Source organism: Dysidea avara, chromosome 14 (assembly GCF_963678975.1).
Source record: "Dysidea avara chromosome 14, odDysAvar1.4, whole genome shotgun sequence".
Classification (NCBI taxonomy): domain Eukaryota; kingdom Metazoa; phylum Porifera; class Demospongiae; order Dictyoceratida; family Dysideidae; genus Dysidea; species Dysidea avara.
In genome coordinates this window covers 8,669,527-8,692,650 of record NC_089285.1, presented here as the reverse complement: position 1 = coordinate 8,692,650, position 23,124 = coordinate 8,669,527, and the positions used below count along the sequence as shown (strand labels likewise).

Here is a 23,124-nt window from a genome sequence, read left to right as displayed (position 1 = left end):
TCGAGGAGTTGCATAATCATTTTAAAACAGTGAAAAACTATTCGAAAATGACTAGGAATAAAGTAAAACTCAGAATGGGGCGTTTACTACATGCGATCTCTTCATTCATTGTAATAGTAGAGGAAGCATTTCATTTCTGGTGAAACGTCGAGTCACGATTCATAAGGTGAGATTGGAAAAAACAACTTGACAACAAACATCTTGAACAACCTAGGTGAGTAACTTCTGATAAAATGGCTTTAAATAGTCTTCTTTTTCGTCTACTTCCAATACATTCATGCGATTATGCAACTCGTCGATTCTGATTGGCCAGCCAATATGTTGGCTGGATTGCACTTCCAGGCCCAAGAAACTCGAGCATTGTCACCAGACGGTGTTTGTGCATTAGCGCGAGCCCGGCTGGGCACGAGACTACATTAGATGCATCTCTAAATGAAGAGCGCCATGAAGTTTATTGTAGCTCAATATCAAGGCAAAAGTTATGGACGGATTTGTACAAGGATAGCTTTGTTGTTGTGTAAATATAATATACTTAAAATTAGAAATTAAGGGTGACAAATTACTTTGTTTACCAATAATTCCATTTTTACCATCTAAAATACTTTAAAATACATTTACAAAGGATGTAACTAGTTAGATTACTAGTTACTTTAAAAGTAATCCGTTATGTAACTTAGTTACAAAGGTAACTAGTTACCCCAAACTCTGTACAAATTTAATAGCACAGCATGATAATTATATTTTGATGCATTAACTTATCAATATAGACTGTATTGTGAGTACCCATAATAGTACAACACAATGGGTTACATGTAGTGTAGTGCTGGTATTCCACACCTTCATAGTAACAAGACAGATGCTAAAGCATGTTGGGGCAAGCCCGAGTTGTGAAATTGAAAACGTGACTACATGCACTATATATGCTAAATGACATGTGTTAGTTAAAGCAGTTAGCTGTAGCTATGATATTATACAGATTAGCTACATGCAGGACAGTGATGTTTCTTGGCTAATATCTCATCTTGAATACAGTTAGCTATGTGTATTAATTCATAAATGTCATCTGCACCAGCTGGGTGATGAAGGTTGGGCACACCTATACACTACCACCCTTCTGACTGTAGTGGCTATATATTGTAACCATTTGTATTATATAGTCTGATTGAAGCTGTTAGTACAGCAGACAATGGGTACAAACTAGTAGTAGCAATGTACACTGTATGGTATAAACAAAATCTGTCTTTCTTGATCTACATATCAGTCACACTTCCTAGTGCTTCTTGGAAGGCTCTCTCTCTATATCTTTCAAGTTCTCTGCGACTAGCAAATCTGTAAACAGCTGGCTATTCGCGGATTAGCTCCACGATTGTTTTGCATTTCAAAGCAGACTTTCCACTCAAGTTTCTCTTTATATTCTGGCTCTATCTCAGTCTCTTCTTTATCTAAATCTTTCAAGTCAGCCTTGCTTCTTTGGTGTGTACGTGTCAAGCACTAAAAAGGGGGCTATTTGTGGCCAAAAGCTACGTAATTGTAATTGACTTTTGGCTAGTAGTAAATTGTGATTTAAATTATTGCTTTCAAAACCTTCACCACCCAAGTTGGCCCCCTCACTCATTGGTCTGCTCCACCGCCCTTGAATTACAGCATAGATATTACATGTAAACATGAATTGAAAATGTGCATATAACATACAAGGCTATCAATAAGGCATCTTTGAAATAGGCCAAGTTATGGGTCATTCATGGCTAAAACTGGCTAACATAAAAGCAAAATAAGCTACCAGCACAGCAGGCCTTTACCCAACACCACGAGGCTTGAGAGCCACACACAGCCATCTACTTGCTGATCACAATGCCAAGGAGGCCCCAGACTGTTTGTACGTATCACCACTGGGCCAGGAAAAAACAGCCAGCAGAAGTGGACCAGTTACCCCAGGCAACATCTGACTGTGAAATGTGATAGTGTGTTCATGTACAGTGTGGTTTTGTATTTGTGAAAAAAATCTAACTTCTGTCATGGACAATAAGACCCTTTTGTCAGATCAGATCACATAAATTATGTCCAAGTTTTCTTTTCATCTTCAAGTAAAGATGTGAATTCAAGTTTCATGCTGCAGATATCAAATTCTCACTACTGTAGTGGCTGTCCAGTCAGCCATATGGATCTTGACCTTGCTTTGATGGAAGGTCAGGTGTCTTTCCCTTAACTCAATTTCTTCTCAATTAATTCAGTGTCTGTTTTGGCTAGCATCTAATGCTAGGGGTAGGGGTGGTGGAAAGGGGTACTGGTTACCCCGGAAAAAAATCATTACAATTATCACAATAATCAAATTCAAGTTACATACTAATTGTGACCGGGCCTGCGATAACCGGGCATGTGGGCACATATATGAAAATTTGTTTTTTTACATAATCATAAGCAGTACGCTATTATCTAACCTTCCAGAAAGTTTCAGCTCCATCCGTTATAAAATCGCGCTGTTATGAGTGCTCAAAGTTTCCAGGTGTGTTGAGAAACTGAAATCGCTGGGTTTAATTGGTTTTCCGTGCACTTTCTGTATACGCGTGTTCGTGATTATGTTTACAAATCGCTCACCTGATAAAGATTTGTTACAGGGATGAAATGCGTAATTTTACGGTACTTTAAAAATGGAAGACCATGTGCTGCCTCTTCAATTCTCGTTGTAAGATCTGTATCAATTGAAAAGAAAGGAGTTGGTCTATTTGTTACTGAACATTTTCGTAAGTTACGCTATTGTTTGCTGGTAATAATGTACAATACGAACGAAATAAAGTAGTTTAGTTTCATTGTACACAGTTCTAAGTAATAACAATACAGTAATGACAATGTCTTGATGCTTTATACACAGGGTAGATGATCAACTATCACGCGCCATTGTTGGTTGAGGGCACTTTGGCATAATCTGGACAAAAGTCGCGGATCTTCTCGAATAGGTAATATTGACGATCTGTACTTAATCCATCTGGTACAACCCGAGATGGCAGACAATGGGGTGAGGGACGCCATGACGAATCCTTCACCAACACACTTTGGCGCTCATTGCCAGAGTTGGAGCTCTTCACAAATACTGTGCCAGGTGAGGTAACTTTAAAATGAAAATGCTGCATTTGGGTAATCCCTTTTAAAGCAGTTTTCTTGTGTGCTCCTCAAAGAACTCACTCCAATTGTAGGTTGGAACAAAGTAATCCCCTTCAAGAGTGCCTACCAGTTGTGGAACATTGACAAATGAAGAGGTGCTGATCACATTGGCAATGTCATCCAGACTGCCAACCTTTGTGCGGCGAAAGGTCTGCTTTGCAAGTCCAAAGCACCAATCAGGTGTGAACTTTGTATGACCCACTGGTAGGAATGATATTTTTATCTCCCGATGTAAGCCAGTGAGTACACGCCACATTAGGTATCCCATCATGTATCTGTTTTTATTTTGTCCATAGCAATTATCTGCGTGCAAGTGGACCGATGTCTCCCCTATTCCATGGTTGGCAAAGAAGTGGTGTATCATTGATATGATTGAATTAGCACCTTTTCCAACGTTGAAAGATTCATCTATCAAATATGTCACCTGCAGAGTATGGGAGGTATTGGTTTGCTTTTGAAAACAGCTACAGTGCTTACTTGCCATGGTATAGCCTCACAGCATACACCGAAGATGGCACATTTGCGTGGCGTAAGGAAGTACACTGGTCCTGGTTGGAAAGGGTCACTTGGATAATGCACCTATTGGAAACGAAGGTATGTGTGTAAGTTACAGTGAACAATTTTACCTGCTGCGCCATGTCAAAGCTGTAGTGCATTTTCACTTCTGTGCTCATTGGAGGTATCATTGACCCTGGAGCTGGCAGTTGGAGAGTTCCGTCTACTTCAAACTGGTCTTTCAAGTTTTGTCGAGTTGTCTTGCATATGGTCCGATATGCAGTCCTCTCCTCACTGACGATTTTAAGATGGTCCCTAACCAAGCTTATCACCTGAAGAAGGTACAAAAATACAGTGATGTCTAAATCCAGTATATAACATACTGTACGATGGATGTGGTTCATTGTCATCTGTTTTTTTTTGTTTGTTTGTTTTTGTTGTTTAATTCTGGTCTTCAGAATGGAACAAAAGATGTTGTTTTCATTGTCTATAGACTTTGTACCATACACACAATCCATTGTACAGTGTGTTATATAACCAGCAAATGTATGCAGGGAAAATCTCTCTAATCTGACACTTCTAACCCAAGATATTTCTGATAGCTTGCTAGACCTGTAGGATTTTACATCCTTTATAGTTAAGTGTCAGATTGTAGAGTGCCAGAATATGAAAATACCCTCTCTTTTTCGTGGTCTGATCGGTTGGTGACCTTCATAATAGCAGTGCTATTTTGCTGGCATGTCCAGCATAAGTCACTGCGTGGCTTGCTGATGATAATGTGCGGGAGCAAGTCCTGCCAATATCTGCAAAATGTCCTGTAGGCAACAGGACGTAAACCCAAGGCAGCAGCACTTTCAGTTAAACAGCATTCCTTGTATCGCCGCCATATTTTCTATACAAAAATACAAAGAATGTTTTAAGTTGTGCAATGTTTCTCATGCATCAAAGCAAGATCTCATAGTACAAAATTATTTAATGCATACTGCTCATAACTTAAAAAATTACGGTAGGTATTATTGTTAAATAATTCCATCTATGAAAATAGTGATCAGTTTTTCCCGGGAAAGTTGATGTAGTATTACTGAATGCAGACTTGTATATTTGTACACATGGTACATACACCGATCCATCACACTCCCTTGGTGGAATATATTGAAGGTTTGTACTGGGGGCTTGACTAATTTCCATACAACGCCTATCATCGTAAATAAGTAGCATATAAGTGAATTAGTTCGATAGTAGTTGATACTATACTATGTACTAAACCCACAATTAAAAGTTGTGCAACTACAAATAACCCACCATCACTAAATACATCACTATACAACAGCCATGATCACAGAATAAGCGTATGGTCAAGCTACAGGTATGTGTAAGAATCTACTTTATGCATTATATAAACATGTTAGCTAAAACATATTCATATATGGCTATTTATTGAGTAACCAATACTATATAACCGTCTATAACATGATATTTTAATGGCTCAAGTATATCTAAACAGTACTTGGTTATGTTTGTCGTGGTCCTAGTAATAATAATAATAATTCATCCTCTATTCTACATCATCTTTATTGAGACACTATTTGAATATTTGACTTGACTTCGGTTTCGTGTTTGTATTTTGTGTTAACCTGTGCATGCTCTTGGTTAGAGTTAGGTTTTTGTACCAGCATTACTGCATGTACTGTATATTTTGCTGAGATGAATTACATAATAATAATAATAGCAAGCACAGTTACAATTTGAACAGAATCCGCTATAATACAAGGGCAGCAGAGCAGGTCAATAAGTGAGGGGGTCAACTTGGATGGTAAAAATTTTAAAAGCACAGAAAACAATCACGAATGTTATGCATCAAGAGTTCATAATATAATTATGTACTCTTGATGTAATTTTGAGGCTCTGGGGGCATGGCTACTTGCAGAGTAGGTGACTGTTCTATTGGAGTATATTGACATTTTGTTACAAACATTGGCAGGGGGAACCCGCTATAACATCTAGCCTAACTAGATTTTAATCACAATTTGAATGCTTTTATTACATTAGTAGTGAGTTGGAATGGATGTGTGCCTTTTTGTTGTAGATAGACAAACATAAACAGTATAGTTAAAAACAGACTTGTTTACATATACACATAATTATTATATTATCCAAGTCTACATATATACATAATTATTATATTATCACCTACCGTAAAAGTACAATGTAGTAATAGACCATATGATGTAAAGATCCGCTGTCTGGTAGCAGCTGGAAGCATCTCCTTCAGCTTATTAAGGATAGCATCAAGAGATCTCACATTTTCCACAATTGTATTGCCAATCTTAATAATAGTGCCAATTCCCCTGCTTGCACTTTTCATGGCTACCAATAAGTTTTATCTGCTTTCCTTCTATCTGATGGAGTCATCTCAGATGTCACCTTGGCAAACTTTATCAGCACTACTCTCAAAATGTGTGTTAACATGTTATCTGGTACTATTTTCCATCCACCTTGGGGAAATGGATTTTGGGCTTCCCATAAGCCTCCCAACCACCCCCTTGGCCAGTCCACAACAATCCAAGGTGGTTGGATTAACCAAATACAACAACAAATACAGTAATAAATGCATAACTAGTATTCACAATAATACCATTGCATACATAAACATGCATCAAATACTCTCATGATTTATGCTGTTAACCAAGAGGATCAGGATAATGGCCTGTTCCTTTTCGCCCAAAATTCCCTAAGATTTACATTTAGTACTGACAGGCCACCATCTAGTCCCTAAAAATTTTAGGGACAAAGGTAGTACCATGATGCATGCTGTGTAGCTGCTGCGGTTGGCAAAAAGGCATGTCTTGGGGCGAAGTGGCATTGAACAGTGAAGAAATCAAGCCTGTAGCCTTACCCATTATCAAGTTATGCTTGGCTGAAAGCATCAGTCAGTTAGCTAGTAGAAAATTCTGTGAAAGAAGAAAATTTTGCAACTTGTTGCTGGTCTGAAGACATTTTTCGGCTTGGCTATACCTAACCAATACTGCCAAGCTATCAAAAAGCAAAAGTTTGGCTGGTTTTTGGGTGATAAGTCCGGGCAAGAAACCCAAAACCTCTATAATCCCTATAGAGTACTACTGTACAATACTGTCAATACTATTCTATTGTATGGTATGCACACTATCCGTATAACTCCCTACCTGTCTGGAAGAGATGTTAGTTTTGCAAGTAATTCTCGGTTGACTGAAGACATGATGTATGCTTTTTCATTTGTATGAGATGCGCCCAGCATCTTAGTTGCTCTTCCGTGTAAACACCTTCATGTTTTTCCCTCAATTTGTCCTCAATCGTCTGAAGTACATACATCATATAATGTGGCTCCAAACAAGCCATTTTGGAAAGTGCCTAAGATGCTCTCTGATAAAGATAAAGGTAACCGTAGCAGCTGCACAGTGTCACCTAGCAAGAGTGTAAACCTAAGGGGGCAGTGCATTACATAATTATTACAACTGCACCAACTCTTGGAGAGAGGGGGTATTACTCAACAACAGTATGATGACATGCAAGGTGCTATCATGGGAGAAGTTAAAAAGTTTGTAGTAAAGTAATGTAGACTTAAAGCATTGTACTGACTCAGTTGTTACATGATTTTTTACACAATGTGAGTGTGTGTGTGTCTGTAAAGTCATAGTTGACTTGCTGGACATGATGTATTGAACAGTTGTCCATTACCACAATCGACTTTGGATTGTGACCATCAAATGGCATCATCTCAGGAATCAGTGAGCCACGAACAAAGTAAAAAAATGTTTCTCCATTCACGGAGTTGGGTGTTGTTTCCAGGGCAATTAGTCTATCTGTACATATGGCAGCAATATATGAGATGCGCTGACCTCTCACTAGCAAATGTTGGATTGCTGCTCTTTCACCACTGAAGGCATAGCCATACTTCCTAAGCATATCTTTGAAATTGCATCCTGTTTCATCAAGCCAAACAAATTTGTCTTGTGAAAATATGATGGTGTTTGCCATGAACAGGGCTCGGAAAGCCATTGACCTCTGCAAAGCAATCCTCTGGACCTTTTTGCGAGTGAACCCAAAACGGGCAAGCAGCCTGCACAAGGTTGAACTGGAAACACTTGTACCGGCTATTTGTAAAACCTTACTGGTTATTTCTTTTGACTGTAAAGATGGTGAGTCTAGTATTAAATTTATGATATAAATCTCATGGTATCGGTCTAATTTTCGATCACGCTTCGGGTGCTTCTTCACGTGTACATCTCCAGTTTGTGTGAAGCGTTTCAAGACATTGCAAACAGTTCCAGTCGAAATCCCAAGATTCTTAGCAATATCAGTCAACGTCAAGCCCATGGCTACTCGCTGCCAAACAATTCGCCATCTTAAGTCTCTTGAATACGCTCTGGTTTTACCTGGCTCGATCGATCTTACTGTAGCCATAATTATAGCTATGTGCACGTAACTGTGCGGCAATTTAGTTATGGAGCGATTTCTACAAGGTTAGTTTTATTGTTGTGTAATGTTTGTACTTTGTTAGGAATTTTACACAGGTTTAGTTTTGTGTGATAAGTTCGCCTTATATATCAAAAGAATCGCCTATGAACGGCGAATACAATGGCCCCTGTTTCGATCTAATAGCTTCATTTGTTGCGGAGTTATAGCTCTTTGTTTACTGCCAATAATCTTGGACGTAATATTACGGCGCTGGTCTTTCGAGCATTACCTACTTTGGACGTAATATTACGGCAGCAGTCCTTAAAGGGTTAAGTAATGTACAGATATTTTATAAACAATTTACTCTGCATAGATAATATACCATAAGTTTTATGTGAATGGTGTCTTTTTTGTTGTACGTATAATGTCATGTGCTTTTTAGGTTTTGCATCAAAACACCCAAGTTAAATACCGCATGAGGAGACTCCAGCAGCCGATCAACCAGACTTCAGTACATGCCACAAAGATCTGGGAGGTTCAAAACGACTGAGGCACTGGAGTAGGGGTCATTTATTTATTTGCAGACCATAGGGCCATATAGAATTTTCTCAACCTATATACAGGTACATTACTGTGTATTACTATTTCAGAATATGAAACAAGGACTTTAATAGGTGTTTGTGCACTGATTTGAACTAATATGGTATGGTACCATTACATTCATAAAATAATTAAGGCCATTGCCAAAGTGACGTAATGAATTTCCAAAGTGATACAAAAGCGATGAATTTAATAACCAAAACCTACATAATAAAAAATATATGTTACACATTTTTACATACACCATGATGTAGTAATCTTTTGATATAAACCACTCAAACAGTGAATGCATTACATGATTAAAATATAAATAATAATTGTAATAGAGCAGTAAAGGTTGAAGGGCTTCTCTGGCTCACTGCAGTATTGTAACAAAACAAAACTATTTGCTGGAGATCATTATAATTATACAAGTACAATAGGCTATTTTAACATTTTAATACAGTATATAGTCACCTATAAGTTCCAAAAAATAGTGTCATGATTTATATAGTGGAACATTTTACAGATTGTTTCTGAGTCTATTGTGTAGAATACATACACTGTACCAGTCTATTGTGTAGAACACATACCTTAACATCATTTTATAAATCAGCCACCACTAAAGATGTAAATTTGAGGTCTACTATAGTACATATATGGAGTTGAATGAAATATTGTGTAATAATGTTACTATATACATGAGAATATTTGTATTTGTATTATTTGTATTAGAGCTTTACAGTGACCAGCACTGAAGGTCTGACAGCAACATGTGCTGCAGCCTTAGGATTAACTAACCTAAATTGCACATATGGACTGAACAAACTTTAGAACTACATGACTTAGGACAAATAATGCGAAACAGAAAAGGGCCAAAGAAGAAAAAAATCCCTCCAACCCCAGGATTCAATATGGTCCCTTTTATGAAAAAAAATTGCTTTGCCCTTCCTTCATGTGTCGGTCTCAACATTTGTGACCTGTTTTTATGTTGAAATATAAATGTTGTGTATCTCTGATTGTTTGGCTTTTGTGATCCATTGATGCCTAATGGAATGAATGTACAGTTTATAATTCTTGTTGAGCCTCCTTGACTCTTTGTGATCAATTGTTATTGATCAACCTGCATATACCAGAAGCCAATGCTCGTTGACCTGCTGAGGAGTGGAGTGATGTCATTTTAAAAGTAGCCAGATCCCCGTTTCCTTTAGATCCACCATATGATGAGATGTGGTTAAAGATAAAAAAAGGTATGTAGGGTACTTGTGTGCATCAAAGGCCACACAGTCTACACTGCACCACCATAGGAAGTCACAATTGTTAGTAGAGTAGCATGATCAAGATATTGTACACTTTTTAAAGAAAGTATAAAACTGTTCTACAGATCATGAAGAGTTGGATATGCAGATTTGACCTCTGGTGTTCTCTACAGCGTATTATTATGTGCAAAAATAGTAGCTTTTGTCTATATATCAACCTTATATAAGAATTTTAGAGTGAAAAATCAAAACAAAAAATGTGACCAGGTCTGCGAAAAGAGGGCATGTGGGCACAAACTACACCCAGTCACTCTACAGGTAATATCTCATAACTGGAACAGAATATTTGTTTTCTGTAACTTGCATCATAATGCCACTTAAATGCTTACTAAGAGCTAAAAATTGCATTTCCATAGCATAATGGTACAAAACGTTATGTGCAGTTAACGTTTGAAAAAGTACGCAAAAATCATGTGCCCCACATGCCCTGTTATTGCAAGCCCAGTCACAAATGTGCTTTATTTGCTATACAGAACATTTCATGTGAATACAGTGTTATACTACAGTAGTTATAGAAGTATGCATTGGAAGGGATCAGCAATGAATATCACTTCAGCAACATGTTTAATTTACTGAAGCAGTACAATGCCTGGAGTGAATGTACTATGCACTTGTTAGTGCAAAAGTAGATGTAGTATAGCATACCCCCTATCTCCTACTGTAACGCACTTGAAGCATGTCAGATATTTAGACAATACTGAGTTAATACCAAGCCCAATTCAATATAATGCAATTCAAACATTAATTAAAACAAATAAGCATCTAAATCATCTTTATACCTTTGTTTTTTGTTAAATCCGTGACAGTTGCCACATTTGTTAACAAGAAAGCACCAATACACCATGTTCTATACTGGCATTCTATATAAATATATGTGAATTTCATATCTTTATCGTGTAATTTCTTGCAGGTCATTGATTCACTTCTCATAAGAAATCATAAAAATCCATTATGCCATCAGAAATACCATCCAGACAAAGCACATGTAATCAACAAGAACATCAATTTAATATGTGCAGTAGACCTTTGTGTGGCTGTCACGCTACAAGCGTATTATATCATCTATGAACAAGACACACCATTTGTTCTTCCTTCACAGGCTGATAGTACGTAGAAATGAGTACACAGAAATGTACCACACTACAGGAAGAAAGCCCCTTCTGCCAAAAAAAGACAAAGAATTCAAAATAATCAATATTTAACAATTAATTCTTACAATTCATGTGATTAAGAGTATAATATTATGCTATTATTTACATTTCTCAATAACATTAATTTTATAAACACCAATTCATACTGTATCTCAACTAGGGTAAAAATCATTTTGGACAAAATAAAATAATGCTAATAGAGATCGCTATAAAAACTCATGGAACAATAGTTTAGCAAAGCTTCAACTTCTAATTAACACACATGGATCTTTATTCGGAATGATTTCCTCTAAAGAATAGTTGTTCAATCCAATCATAAATTGCAAACACCTTCATCATCTTGTATTCCCTAAGTAGACTAATTACCATATATTACTGGTTTGATATACATGTCTTAATATCAAGTACAAGCAACATTTAACACATTACCAGTGACTTCCTTCGGATTAACTGTTATTGAATTAAACTATGTGTGAACTCAAGCCATCAAAATGGAAATAGAAACCTTCGAAACAAATAAATAATCATTGTTCTTATCAACAACACAGACAGCTACATAAATATGTTAAAGTACACTTAGCAACTCCTACGAAACTCTTATAACATTAGTTGACTACTTCACAGCTACTTCATTTGATAACTGGCTAGACCATAAGCTAGTAGCTGTAGTGACTCTAAAACAATGTCTTTAATATTGAATGTACCTAGCAACTAGTATTGAATGTACCTAGCTACTTCCATTACACAGTCTACTTATGAATGACCAACTAAACAAGTTATTTGTGGTAATAAAGTTAGGCATGTAGATAAAGAACTGTAATAATATAGACAAATAGATATACAGTACAGTAGCTAAAGAGCCATTTCAGATGTATTGGTGCTATGATTGTAAGACCATATGTTACTAGGTGTGTTATATAGAGGCTAGTTTAATTGCCACAAAAGCCATCAGTAGGTATGTAGGTAATACAATGTATTCATACACTGATGGTTACTTTTCTGACTCTAAGGCCATTCCAAGTTTTATGGCTGTCACACCTTGCTAAAAAATATCCTGAATTCACGTCTTCACGTAACAATCCCTACTTAGCTATGCTTGTAGTTTATGTAGGAACGAAAATACATGCACTAACTCAGCTGTGTAACAATGGGTCACTGTTACATAGCCGCGTGCCTAGCTGTGTACCTTTTTTGAGCACCAAGGTCATTAAAATTATCAAAACAGTGTGACAGAGCCAATGAAAACAGTTGGCACAACATCACTTGGGATAGAACAAGTATGCTTGATAATTCTGTTGGGAAAAGGTCACAAATTATATTGTGCCTGCCACAATCATACATACTTTCACAGTCCAAGAACTTGATACAAGGCAACCAGTAACTTTGTAAAAGAACTCCACATTTTACACTGATGATTCATATAACTGCTTGAATAATGACACTGTACACCCCACAAGAACACTTTATAAGTGACGAAAGTCTTGTCTGTTTCTAGTATTGGTAGTGGCAGCTAGTGTAAAAAAAATTTAAAAAAGAATCCTGATATCACACTATCCATTCAAAATCTTCAAGACCTCAATAAGATCGCCAAGCCATTTTACGACGGCCAAACAAAGTGTACTGCTTCCACCTATGCCTATCCCCTGTATTTTATCTGGTACACAAAACTGGCACAAGAGCACTCTGGTGTTACTTTAACGCAACATAGTATCCACAAGTTGTAAAGTATCCATGTTTGCCCTCCTCCATTGACACAGGTGCACATGTATCTCCAAGGGGTATGATACAAAATAAATATATAATTGATGTGAATCACATTTGTAACTATTAAGTGATACATACAATGGAGGCTGCTCATTAGTCAACATTTCTCATATTCCCACACAGGTACCAAGGAGCAAATGACACGGCTGGAACAATTATTCTTTGAAGAAAAGTTCCATCCAGTGGAGGATAGGGGAAAATCAATGGTGGATTTGCTGGCAATACCCCTGGAGAAGGAATCAAAGAAACGAAAAACACAAAGTATAATACTATTGTCAAGAATACTCAAAGGGGATGTTCCTAACTTTGCAGACAAAATAATTTTTTTTTGCAAAATTCCATGCACACTGCAATAGTACATTAAGATATTTTCCCTTTGAAAATTCTACCAGATAAAACGTACTTGAAATAAAATTTTTGGTAGAAAACAAGGAGAAACCACAGCCAAAGGCAACTAAGTCACCAAAGCCTTCTAAAGAGAAACAAACAAACCAAAAAAAAACAAAAGCCGAAAGGTACTATGATCAGCGTGACGCCACATGGAGGAATCATACACCCAAGTCTTACCATACCTGCTGCCACCTCTTCAGAATCATCCTTGGTTTTGTCAGTGTCCTCTACCCCGTCAGTGGCGACATCTGCTAGCCAGTTGGTGACATCACCCTCCACCGTCTCAGTGGTGGCAACATTTACCTCTACCCTGTCAGTGGTGACATCTGTTAGCCAGTTGGTGACATCATCCTCCACTCTCTCAGTGGTGGAAACATCAGAGTCTCCTCTGTTGACATCTATCCCATCTAAGGTTCCATGTACCACATCACCGACACAGTCAGCAATCTCAGTGACCAGCAGCAAATCTACAGAGGACAGTAATATGGAATTTTCTAATGAGGATGAATCAGGTAATGACATTCTTGAAAATGATGTGTTTCATTCATTAAAGTACACATTGTGGAATCTGATTAGGAATACTTTTACACTATAAACATGATTTACTAACAGATTAATCTGAAAATAAAACAACTTTGTAAAAACCAAAAAAAGGCTTTGTAAAAATGAATGCCCAACCAGATTCCAATAAAAGTGTATATAAGTTTTATTTTATACCTTCATGTAGAGGCGAGGGTAGAAAGTGTAGAAGTCTGTCAGTCCCATCTTGAGTACCGTGTTGGATACATTGAGACAGCTGTTGCTCAGTTACAGTCTGCAATGTCTTTCCATCAAGCTGCAACATTTGGAGGACCAGCATCTTTTCCTGGGCTCGGTGGACCGAGCTCCTCACTTGAATTTGGAGGACCACGTTCTGTGCCTGGATTCAGAGGAGCCTCTGCATGTAGGTTTGGTTACTACCATGATCCAGGACACACCTATAACCAGCCAACTCAATATCCTCCAGGATTTGGTTATGCACAGCCTGAATGGTCCTTCCAAACAACAGAGCGTAATACACCAATGTTGGAGTCTTCAAACGCAACAGCACAGTCTCCATCTACAACAGCAAGTGTAGCTCAGCTTCCACCTGTTAGCTCCAGTAGCGGTTGCGTATATCTTCTATCTAGCAGCATTGACAAGACCACTCTCCATGATGTTGATCAGGTGGTGAATGAAAACATTAAGCTTAAAAATAAGGACAAGGCTGCCACTTTGTGCCAGATATTGGCCAGACAGTGCTTCTTTGGAAAGGAGGTCATGGGAAGATGCACTCCTGGTGGAAAACAAGGATTTGGTTTGCCAAGGGAGGAGCTATATGCTCCGAAGCAGACTATGTTTGACATGTTCCCGAAGTACAAGGACTGTCCCGAACAGTTTGAACCCATATGGGAGGATTGAATAAAGTCAATGGAAAACGCCTGTCGCCGTTTACGCCAGCCAACTAAGGGTACTGGAGGAGGATCAAGCTCTGGATCGAGGGACGATCTATAAAACCAAAGGAAATGGTGTACTCTAATATTTTAGCTCGTTGTGTTTACTGTTAACATTAACTGTGTGCGGGTGAAGATTGTACCTGTTGTAAACCACAATAATAATCCAACTTTATTCTTTTGCTCGTATATTCAATATGCGAAAGGTAGGGCTTTGAATCTCACGAGACACAACAATAGATCACGTGGCAAAGAACAAAGGTTGAAAATCAAAGCACAAAGGTGAAAATCTTAGGTTCAAGAGTTACATTAAAATCATCATGTATGACAAAAAAAGGAAGTAGCTTTGTTTGTTGAACTGGAAAAAGGAATTCACTTTGTTGAGCTGGTGATTTTGAGTCGAAGAGATGTGAAGATTTAAGATTAGGTACTGGGTTGTGAAGGATCTCCGGCGTGTCATGAATAGGTCACAGAAAGAAGACGAAATGTGACTGAATTTGACAAAACAAGGCTTCGACGCACAAAGCTTTGTTAGGAGATATGGCGATTTTAAGGAATCATTGTGTAATAACTTCCCAGTGCCTACAGCTGTGCAAACAAAATTTGCACCAATTGTTCATCTGTTCACCAGCTATCACTGAGTGGGTGTATACATTTCTGATACCCAAAATTTGCCCTGTTTTGAGCAGCTTTTTTCGAGCGGGTTATAATATCACAGATGGTAGTAATAGGGTGGGAGGGTGGGGGTGGACGGTGGTCTTAATATACGGGTATAAAATGGAGTAAGAAGACGATTGGAATCCAGAGGCCAAGTTTGGGCTCTCCATGGCCCTCCATGGCCCTCAAATTACTCCAAATTGACTGAGAACACTATTGGCGAGCTCTCTGTGAAGTCCCAGCTCACTACACACCATTATCACAAAGCCATGGCCATTTAATGGTGCCAATCTCACACTCGTGGCTTTGACAGGGTCGGAAGAAAGCTGCTACAGAAACCAGACTTGTCAGTGCTGAAGGAAGTACAGTGTGAAATATGATAGTGTATTAGACCAGCAATCCATTTCTGGTAAAATCGTAAGTTTGATTTTGTGTGTGTGGAAGCTTGGTTTTGTGAAATCCGGTCACAAATATTTATTTAATCAGCTCCACAAACAGTATTAAGAGAGATGGGCATTAAAAGAAATATGGTAATGCCACTTGGGTATCCCACTTTGAAGAAAAGTTGAAAAAATTCTATGTAGAGCCACTCAACTGCTATCACCACTCCAGGATAAATCATTTGTGGAAAGATTGTTTACATTGTCATTACCTACATTGGAATTACCTTGGTATTTGCCTTTTCACCCATGAAACAACTAATCAAGTTGAAGTGGCCTTGAGGTTAGTAGCAGCAGCCACAAACTAGTTACTTTGTCAGGTGTACAGTTTAATATAGTAACAATTAATATAGTAACAATGTAATAATACAATTAATATAGTAACAATGTAATAATATTCTATGTATACAAGTTGTGAATAATGATTACATATATTTGTACAATATGGTTAATATCCAGTAGCTTCCCCTCAATTACCCTAGGTATAACTTTCTGTAAATGTCTGATGTATTTATGACACTTCTTGCCGGACACTGAACCCCAAAATTGCTTAATACCATCCTCATGCCACATGTTCTCTATGGGGTTCATGTCCAGCGATTCTGGAGGCGTTTTCCACCATGTGAGTTTAGAAAGGCCTTACCCAGATTGGACATGTGCTTAGGATCATTGTCCTACAATGTAAAAAATAGTTAAGTACATGTGAATGTATGCCAACACTACCTGCATAAATCTGTGCCATCTGTCTTCAGCGCTGTCGGCTCTTGTACCGTTCGTTAACAGAAGTAATGGTAGCATAAGGACATCATCAAGACGAAGGAAAGCTTATGCCAAGTCTAGAAGAAAAGTATTGGTGACTCTGGTTGGGATATTGTTGTCAAGAGCAGTCATGGAGTTGTGCAACCGTCAAGACAGGACAATTTGGATGCACCCTCGCTCTTCTAATTGGTGGGAAGATGTGGTGCTGTAAAGCTTTGGATCACAAGATTGGTTTAGAGTAAGCTGTGCAACATTTAACTACCTTTGTGAACAATTAAGGCCGTTGATAGAAAAGGAAACCACTCTAGATGACATCCGTAAATTTTCACCTTTCAAAATTTGCGTTATCTCTGAAGGATGATAGCTGAGTCTAGTAAGATACAAGATCCTCAGCTTTGTATACTCGCTGTACACCATTGTTGCCGCTGAATTTTACCTGCCTTTAACTAAGTTGATCGCCTTATAGCTTACACGCTTGCAAAACGCTTAATGGTTGAGCGAAACCACATTACACCAAAACGCTAATAATTGAAACCGCAAAACGGAAATGGAACGCTTATGATTTAGCATGACACGCAAACGAAACGGAACGGAACTTTTTTTTCCGCTACTGTATTCTATGCTTTATACTGTAAATTTAGGCTTGTGCGATTATGTCCCTTTTTCGCAGATCCGGTCACATATGAACATATAGAAAAGGGAGCCTCTATGTTTGTTTATTTCATCATGAAGTAGTGTTGTTTATCTACTAAGTGTGTGCATGCATCTGTCAATTTCAATGTGGACTGGGCCACCACTGACCTGGGCACAAAGATAGAGAATATTGAATGATGCCTGTTGTGGATTGTACCCCCCCCAATTTGACCATGTAGAAGTGGTTAGAGATAATTGGCACATCATCATTTGGATTAGCTGACTGGTTGCAAGTGGTCTGGAGTTTATTGAGGCTTCTGCTGCTGTGAAGGCAGTCATTAACGTTTCATCAGTAACATCTGCTTTACTCAATATTGCCATTATAGCTCGTTTTGCAGCTTTGATCATCATCTCGAATACACCGCAAAAGTGTAGAGCATAAGGAGGGTTGAAATTCCATTTTATCCCTTTGCTGGTCATCTGAAACATTAACTTAGTATCATTCACCATTTTGTTTGTCATCTCACGTAGTTCTCTATCAGCAGCAACAAAGTTTTTACCATTATCTGATAACATCTCCTCTGGTACACCTCGTCTATTACCCATTCTATAAAAGGCATTCACAAAGGAATCCACATCTAGGCCATAGGCCATTTCCAGATTAACGTTTTTCTGTCCTTTTTCCTCTGCCCTGCATGGTAATAAACGGTCCACCATAGTCACCTGCAGTTCTGGTAAAGGCTCTCATTGATGTTACTCAGCATATATAAGCCGGCCATCTGCCCTCATGATACCATCTTCATCTAACTTTGGACATAAGCTGAGTAGCTTGCTCTTACTAGGTAATTTCTTTCCTTTTGTTAGTGCCACATATTCTTCAAAAATACACTTTGTTGCATTACTTTTCAGAACTTGTTTTGTTGCATCTGTGATCTCTTCTATGTGTAAATCTTCATCCAATAATCTATCACCTCTTGTTCCATTACAATTAGTCACAAATCTCAAGACCCAAGCATACACTCATTCCAATCTGAATACTTTTTTGGTGACAATCTCCAAGTAACATCCTCAACTAAACTGGAACTTACCATAGTCACACATTACAAGAGTGTATCCAATACACACCTCTTACTTCTTCAGTAGCATCCACAGGACTTTGTTCAATTACACATTTTTAGCATCCACAGGACTTTGTTCATTTTGGCCAAACTTTCTAATCATTGTGCAGAAAATGAGGATCATCCCACCAAACATCTAGTTCTGCCAACTGTAACAGTTTTACTCTTCTTGTCAAATAATCTGCAGGGTTAAGTTTTGTTGACACATGTTTCCACTGAGCCGGATATGTAGACATCCGAATTTCACAAACTCTGTTAGAAAATAATAGTTTAAAATCCCTCTCTGATCCACCACAGAACATTCATGCTATCAGTCTAAAAATTCATCTGTTCTTTCCGAATATCAAACAAATTAGAAACTGACTGTGCCCTGTCGTCCATATAAGTTGACTTTGGCTCTAGGGTAATACTTTTCATATAACGTAGCGTGGTGTTGTGAAACAAATTGAGCCAAGAATGGTGAGGAATTCACTCCAAACACAAGTCGATTAAACTCATACACTGTAGGTTTCTGATCGACATTCATGTCCCTCCAGAGAAACCTATAACAAGATCTGTCTTCAGGAGCAAGTTCTATCCTCAAATACATCTTGGAGATATTACACATCACAGCTACAGGATACCTCCTAAATCGAAGCAAGACATCAAAGAGTTCATGTTGTAACTTTGGTCCCTGGAATGCAATATCATTCAAAGCAACATCATGATACCTGGCAGAAGCATCAAATGCAATAAGAGTCTTAGTAGTTGAGCTGTCTTGCTTCACTACTGTTGCTCCTACATTCAACTTGTTGATGTACCCCTTCTCAAGATGTTTACTTATTGTATCTTGATATGTCTTGGCTATCTCAGAATTAATCACTGTCCATGACATCCTCCGGGGGGCCACGTAGATAGCTTATCCACTCCTTCATTTGTTCTTGTCCTCTTCTGGCAGCTTCACGAACTGGTCTGTTTGAGGGAGGTACAGGTTGATCACTATCCTTGCTCTGTGGCATCTTCACAGTGGATGGCTTGACTGTCATCTCAGTTGCTGTCACTTCAAGGGGGTACAGGCAGGCTATGGGACGGTTTGTCCTTCCAGTGGCAGTGCGAATGTTAGCAGAGCGGACCAGGCCATCTGCTCCCTTGTTCACGGACTCTATTACAGCTAGCTTCCAGTTGATCCTTGCCGTATCATCATGACAAGTAACTGTATTACACAAGCCAGGTTTGTGTGCTCCCTTACAGAAAATGCCATTGGGATCCTTTCTAGGTTTACCATGTGATACTCCTCGGTGGTGATTAGTGGCTGTATGAAAGGAACCCGTAGTTGGCAGTGAACTAGTGTGATAGCCTAGTTTACGACCAGATTTCTGACCCGCTTCAAAGATCCGTATTTCCTTGGAGATACTTGCTAACAGTTCATCAATTGTCCATTTTGGGTCATAATGATCCCGTGCCATGTTTGTTCTGGTTTCAGATGGTAATTTACTCAAGATAACAGAGGTTAGGAGTGGGCCATAGGATTCTGGTGGCATGTCAAGTGCAGATAGTGCTCTCATGTGGATCTGTACAGTATTGTGAAATGACTGTAGACTTGCTAGATTATGAGATGGAGCTGGCGCATTCAGTAAGGCCTCCATGTGTGCATCTACTTGCTTATATTGCTGGCCATATTTCTCCTTCAACAGCTCAACTGAATGAATATAGTTAGTATCAGTTAGTGGAAAACCACCAATGATGTGAGCTGCATCCCCCTGTAACTGGGTGCGCAAGTAGTTAAACTTCTGTGCCCCTGATAGGTGTGGATTACAGTCAACTGCTGCTGAGAAACTGTCCCAAAAGGACTGCCACTGGAGGGATTCCCATTGAAGGTAGGTAAGGCTAGTTTGGGAAGTCTACTATAGTTGTGATGATGTGTAGTTTCACTACTCTCATGTGTGGTACTACTATGGGACATTGGAAACAGTGGAAATTGAAAACTGAAAACTGAAACTGAAACGGAAAAACTGAAACTGAAAAACTAAAATTGGTCAAAACTTCATATTAACAGGTACCTCTTAACAAAGACCACCTCTATAATAAGACCGCCTCTAAAATAAGACCACCTCATTATATTAGTTATGTCAAGTAGGTCCAAAAATATAGCTAAGGTGTACTCATAATGTAATAAAGTATCAATCAATCAGACAGTACTTAAAAGTTAAAATGACAGCTGTAGGGTTGTACAAAAGGATATATCTTATCATGCCAAGACCTAAAGTCCATGGTCATGTCACAAATGAAAATGGAGCAATTGCATGCATAATTGAATTTGATAATGGATTTCTCATGAATATTATTGTGCATGATTTAGGAGTTGCATAGTTACAAAATCAACATTAATGATTCTTGACTTTGTGTCTTAATAATTGTTAGGCACACGTAATAAGCATCCTCAAAGACTTAAAAACCTGAGGTGACATCAGTAATTACCGAGGCGCAGGTAAATATTGACAGGTTTTTTTAAATCCTCGAAGACACCTATCACGAGTGTCCAACTATTACCAAGACACAAAGTCCAAGATCATTAATTTAACTACGCAACTCTTAAATAATGCACAATTCATTAGAAATCCAGTATCAGCAGAGTAATTGTGCATGCAATTACCCCATTTTCATTGTGACATGACCATGGACTTTAGGTCTTGGTATTGTAAGATAGTATATCCTTATGTACAACCCTGCAGCTGTAGTTTTAAGTACTGTCTGATTGATTGATACTTTATTACATTATGAGTACACCTAATGGCCTTTTTGTTGGACCTACTTGACATGACTACTATAATGAGGTGGTCTTATTAGAGGTGGTCTTATTATACAGGTGGTCTCATTACAGAGGTGGTCTTTGTTAAGAGGTACCTGTTAATATGAAGTTTTGACCAATTTTAGTTTTTCAGTTTCAGTTTTTCCGTTTCAGTTTTCAGTTTCAGTTTTCAATTTCCACTGTTTCCAATGTCCCTACTACTATCATGAGTGGTGGCAACAGCAGTAGCAGCAGTTGAGTGTATTGGCTTCTTTACTACTTCTGGTTCATGCATAACTGTATCTTGTATGGGTTCATGTGTAGCTGTATCTTGTATGGCGGGCATTAATTTAGGCGACTCCCGTGATTCCGTAGAAAATTTACGAGGTGTTGACTGTCTTGTGATGGGTAGTTGGCCGGCTCGTTTGACATACTCTGTCAGAAATGCAATTCTTTCCTCCAGTGTTGTCAGGTATGTGTCAGTGTCACAGACTTCGGTTTCCAGGTCAATGCCTATATTTCACTGACTGTTCATTTTATTGATGAGTGTTGGGAACTGAAGAGCTATACGCTGACTACATATCCATTTCCAGAGCAGCACACAGGTGACAACATTGTGGAGAAATTGAAGGAAATATGCTATTGTTCATGACCAAGGCTCCAATTTCCAACGTGCAGGGCGTCTTTTAGAAGCTGACAAACAGTGGAATAGTTTGAACTGTGCAGCTCATTGCTTACAATTGTGTGTTATTGAAGGATTTGGCATAAATGCTGTAGAACAAGCTTTAGCTGCTGAAAAAGCATTGGTCAAGCATCTCGTCCACGCCGGCAACCTTGTACCGTGTGACCATCACTCACCCTTCCTGTAGGGATTAGACGAGAGAAGCTGGAAATTGGGGAAAGGTTTCCTTCCCGGACAACTCAATGACAGGTGAACATTGAATAGTAGTGTTCCTATATGTGACCGGGCCTGCGAAAATAGGGCATGTGGGCACATGATTTTTGCCTACTTTTTCAAACTTTCATCACTCATAACATTTTGTACCAGTATGGTATGGCAATGCAATTTTGAGCAACTAGTAAGAATTTAATTGGCTTTATGATGCAAGTAACAAAATATAAATATTCTTTTCCAGAACTGAGATATGACCTGTAGAGTGACATAGTGTAGTTTGTGCCCACATGCCCTGTTTTCGCAGGCCCGGTCACATATTATGTTACTATTCAATCACTTACTCAGGACACTCACAACCAAGCCCAAATCTGACTGGTGATAATGGTGTTGAGACTGGCGTTAGGGGTGAAACAAACCTGGGGCCACAGGCGGAAGCAAACCAGACAATTTTCAGTGTAGTCAACCATAGTGGTGGTACTCTGTTTTGTTACCAGCAACTGGTGAGCATTAAATAGCCGTGTCAAAGCGGTATCATGCATTGAGTTAAACATAGGTCAGGCAAAGCAGCTCGGTGGAAGTTAAACACAATGCCGTGGAAGGTGGAAGTTAAACACTCACATCCAAGCCTGATCCAAATACTCATGGACTAATGCTAAACGTAATTTTTTTCTCCTACACAATCCCATTTGTTTGTTGCCCAAGTATGTAATTGTTTGATAATGTATTATGTGTACATACACATTTTTCATACCAGCATGAATATTAAATTATTACATTAAGTTTGTCTTATTATTGAGCATTTATTGTGCATTCTAATCTAACGGGTTGCTTGGGTCCATTGTTTTTCTCCATTTCTTAGATGGTAAAATTGAGTTGCTCCTTGTATTTGGCCATCTTTTGCTCCCTTTGTCTTGATCATTCTCCATTTCACAATCACTTGAGCTTTCCCCACCTGTTACAACCAAAATTTTAATAATCAGCAAAAGGCTTCAGGGTTACACTCATAGTTCAAGTGGTTTGGTTACATGCCTCAAACCCAATGATTAGCTTTGTGCCTTTTACTGGAATCAAAAGTAGTGAGTATAATTCACA

The 23,124-nt window shown here is 38.5% G+C and overlaps 1 protein-coding gene and 1 long non-coding RNA gene across 2 annotated transcripts; one reads left to right on the top strand and one right to left on the bottom strand.

Moving 5' to 3' along the window:
- Positions 1–2,727: 2,727 nt before the first annotated feature.
- Positions 2,728–5,919, bottom strand: LOC136244495 (uncharacterized). The gene is made up of 5 exons (XM_066036088.1): positions 5,849–5,919; positions 4,267–4,546; positions 3,786–3,986; positions 3,637–3,738; positions 2,728–3,583 (listed from the first exon to the last, which is right to left on the bottom strand). Exons 3-5 carry the CDS (start codon positions 3,843–3,845, stop codon positions 3,143–3,145), a joined length of 603 nt encoding a protein of 200 aa, XP_065892160.1. The 5' UTR covers positions 3,846–3,986; positions 4,267–4,546; positions 5,849–5,919; the 3' UTR covers positions 2,728–3,142.
- Positions 5,920–21,906: 15,987 nt separating this feature from the next.
- LOC136244219 (uncharacterized) lies at positions 21,907–22,727 on the top strand. The gene is made up of 3 exons (XR_010695093.1): positions 21,907–22,068; positions 22,378–22,532; positions 22,586–22,727. It is a non-coding gene; the product is annotated as an uncharacterized lncRNA (long non-coding RNA).
- Positions 22,728–23,124: the final 397 nt, after the last annotated feature.

Excerpts from the sequence above, each read along its gene's own strand:
- LOC136244495 (XM_066036088.1), bottom strand. The coding sequence starts at position 3,845 with ATGATACCTCCAATGAGCACAGAAGTGAAAATGCACTACAGCTTTGAC. Across the intron at positions 3,739-3,785 it reads GCTTTGACATGGCGCAGCAG|GTGCATTATCCAAGTGACCC; the intron begins GTAAAATTGTTC and ends CGTTTCCAATAG. Across the intron at positions 3,584-3,636 it reads GTGAGGCTATACCATGGCAA|GTGACATATTTGATAGATGA; the intron begins GTAAGCACTGTA and ends CATACTCTGCAG.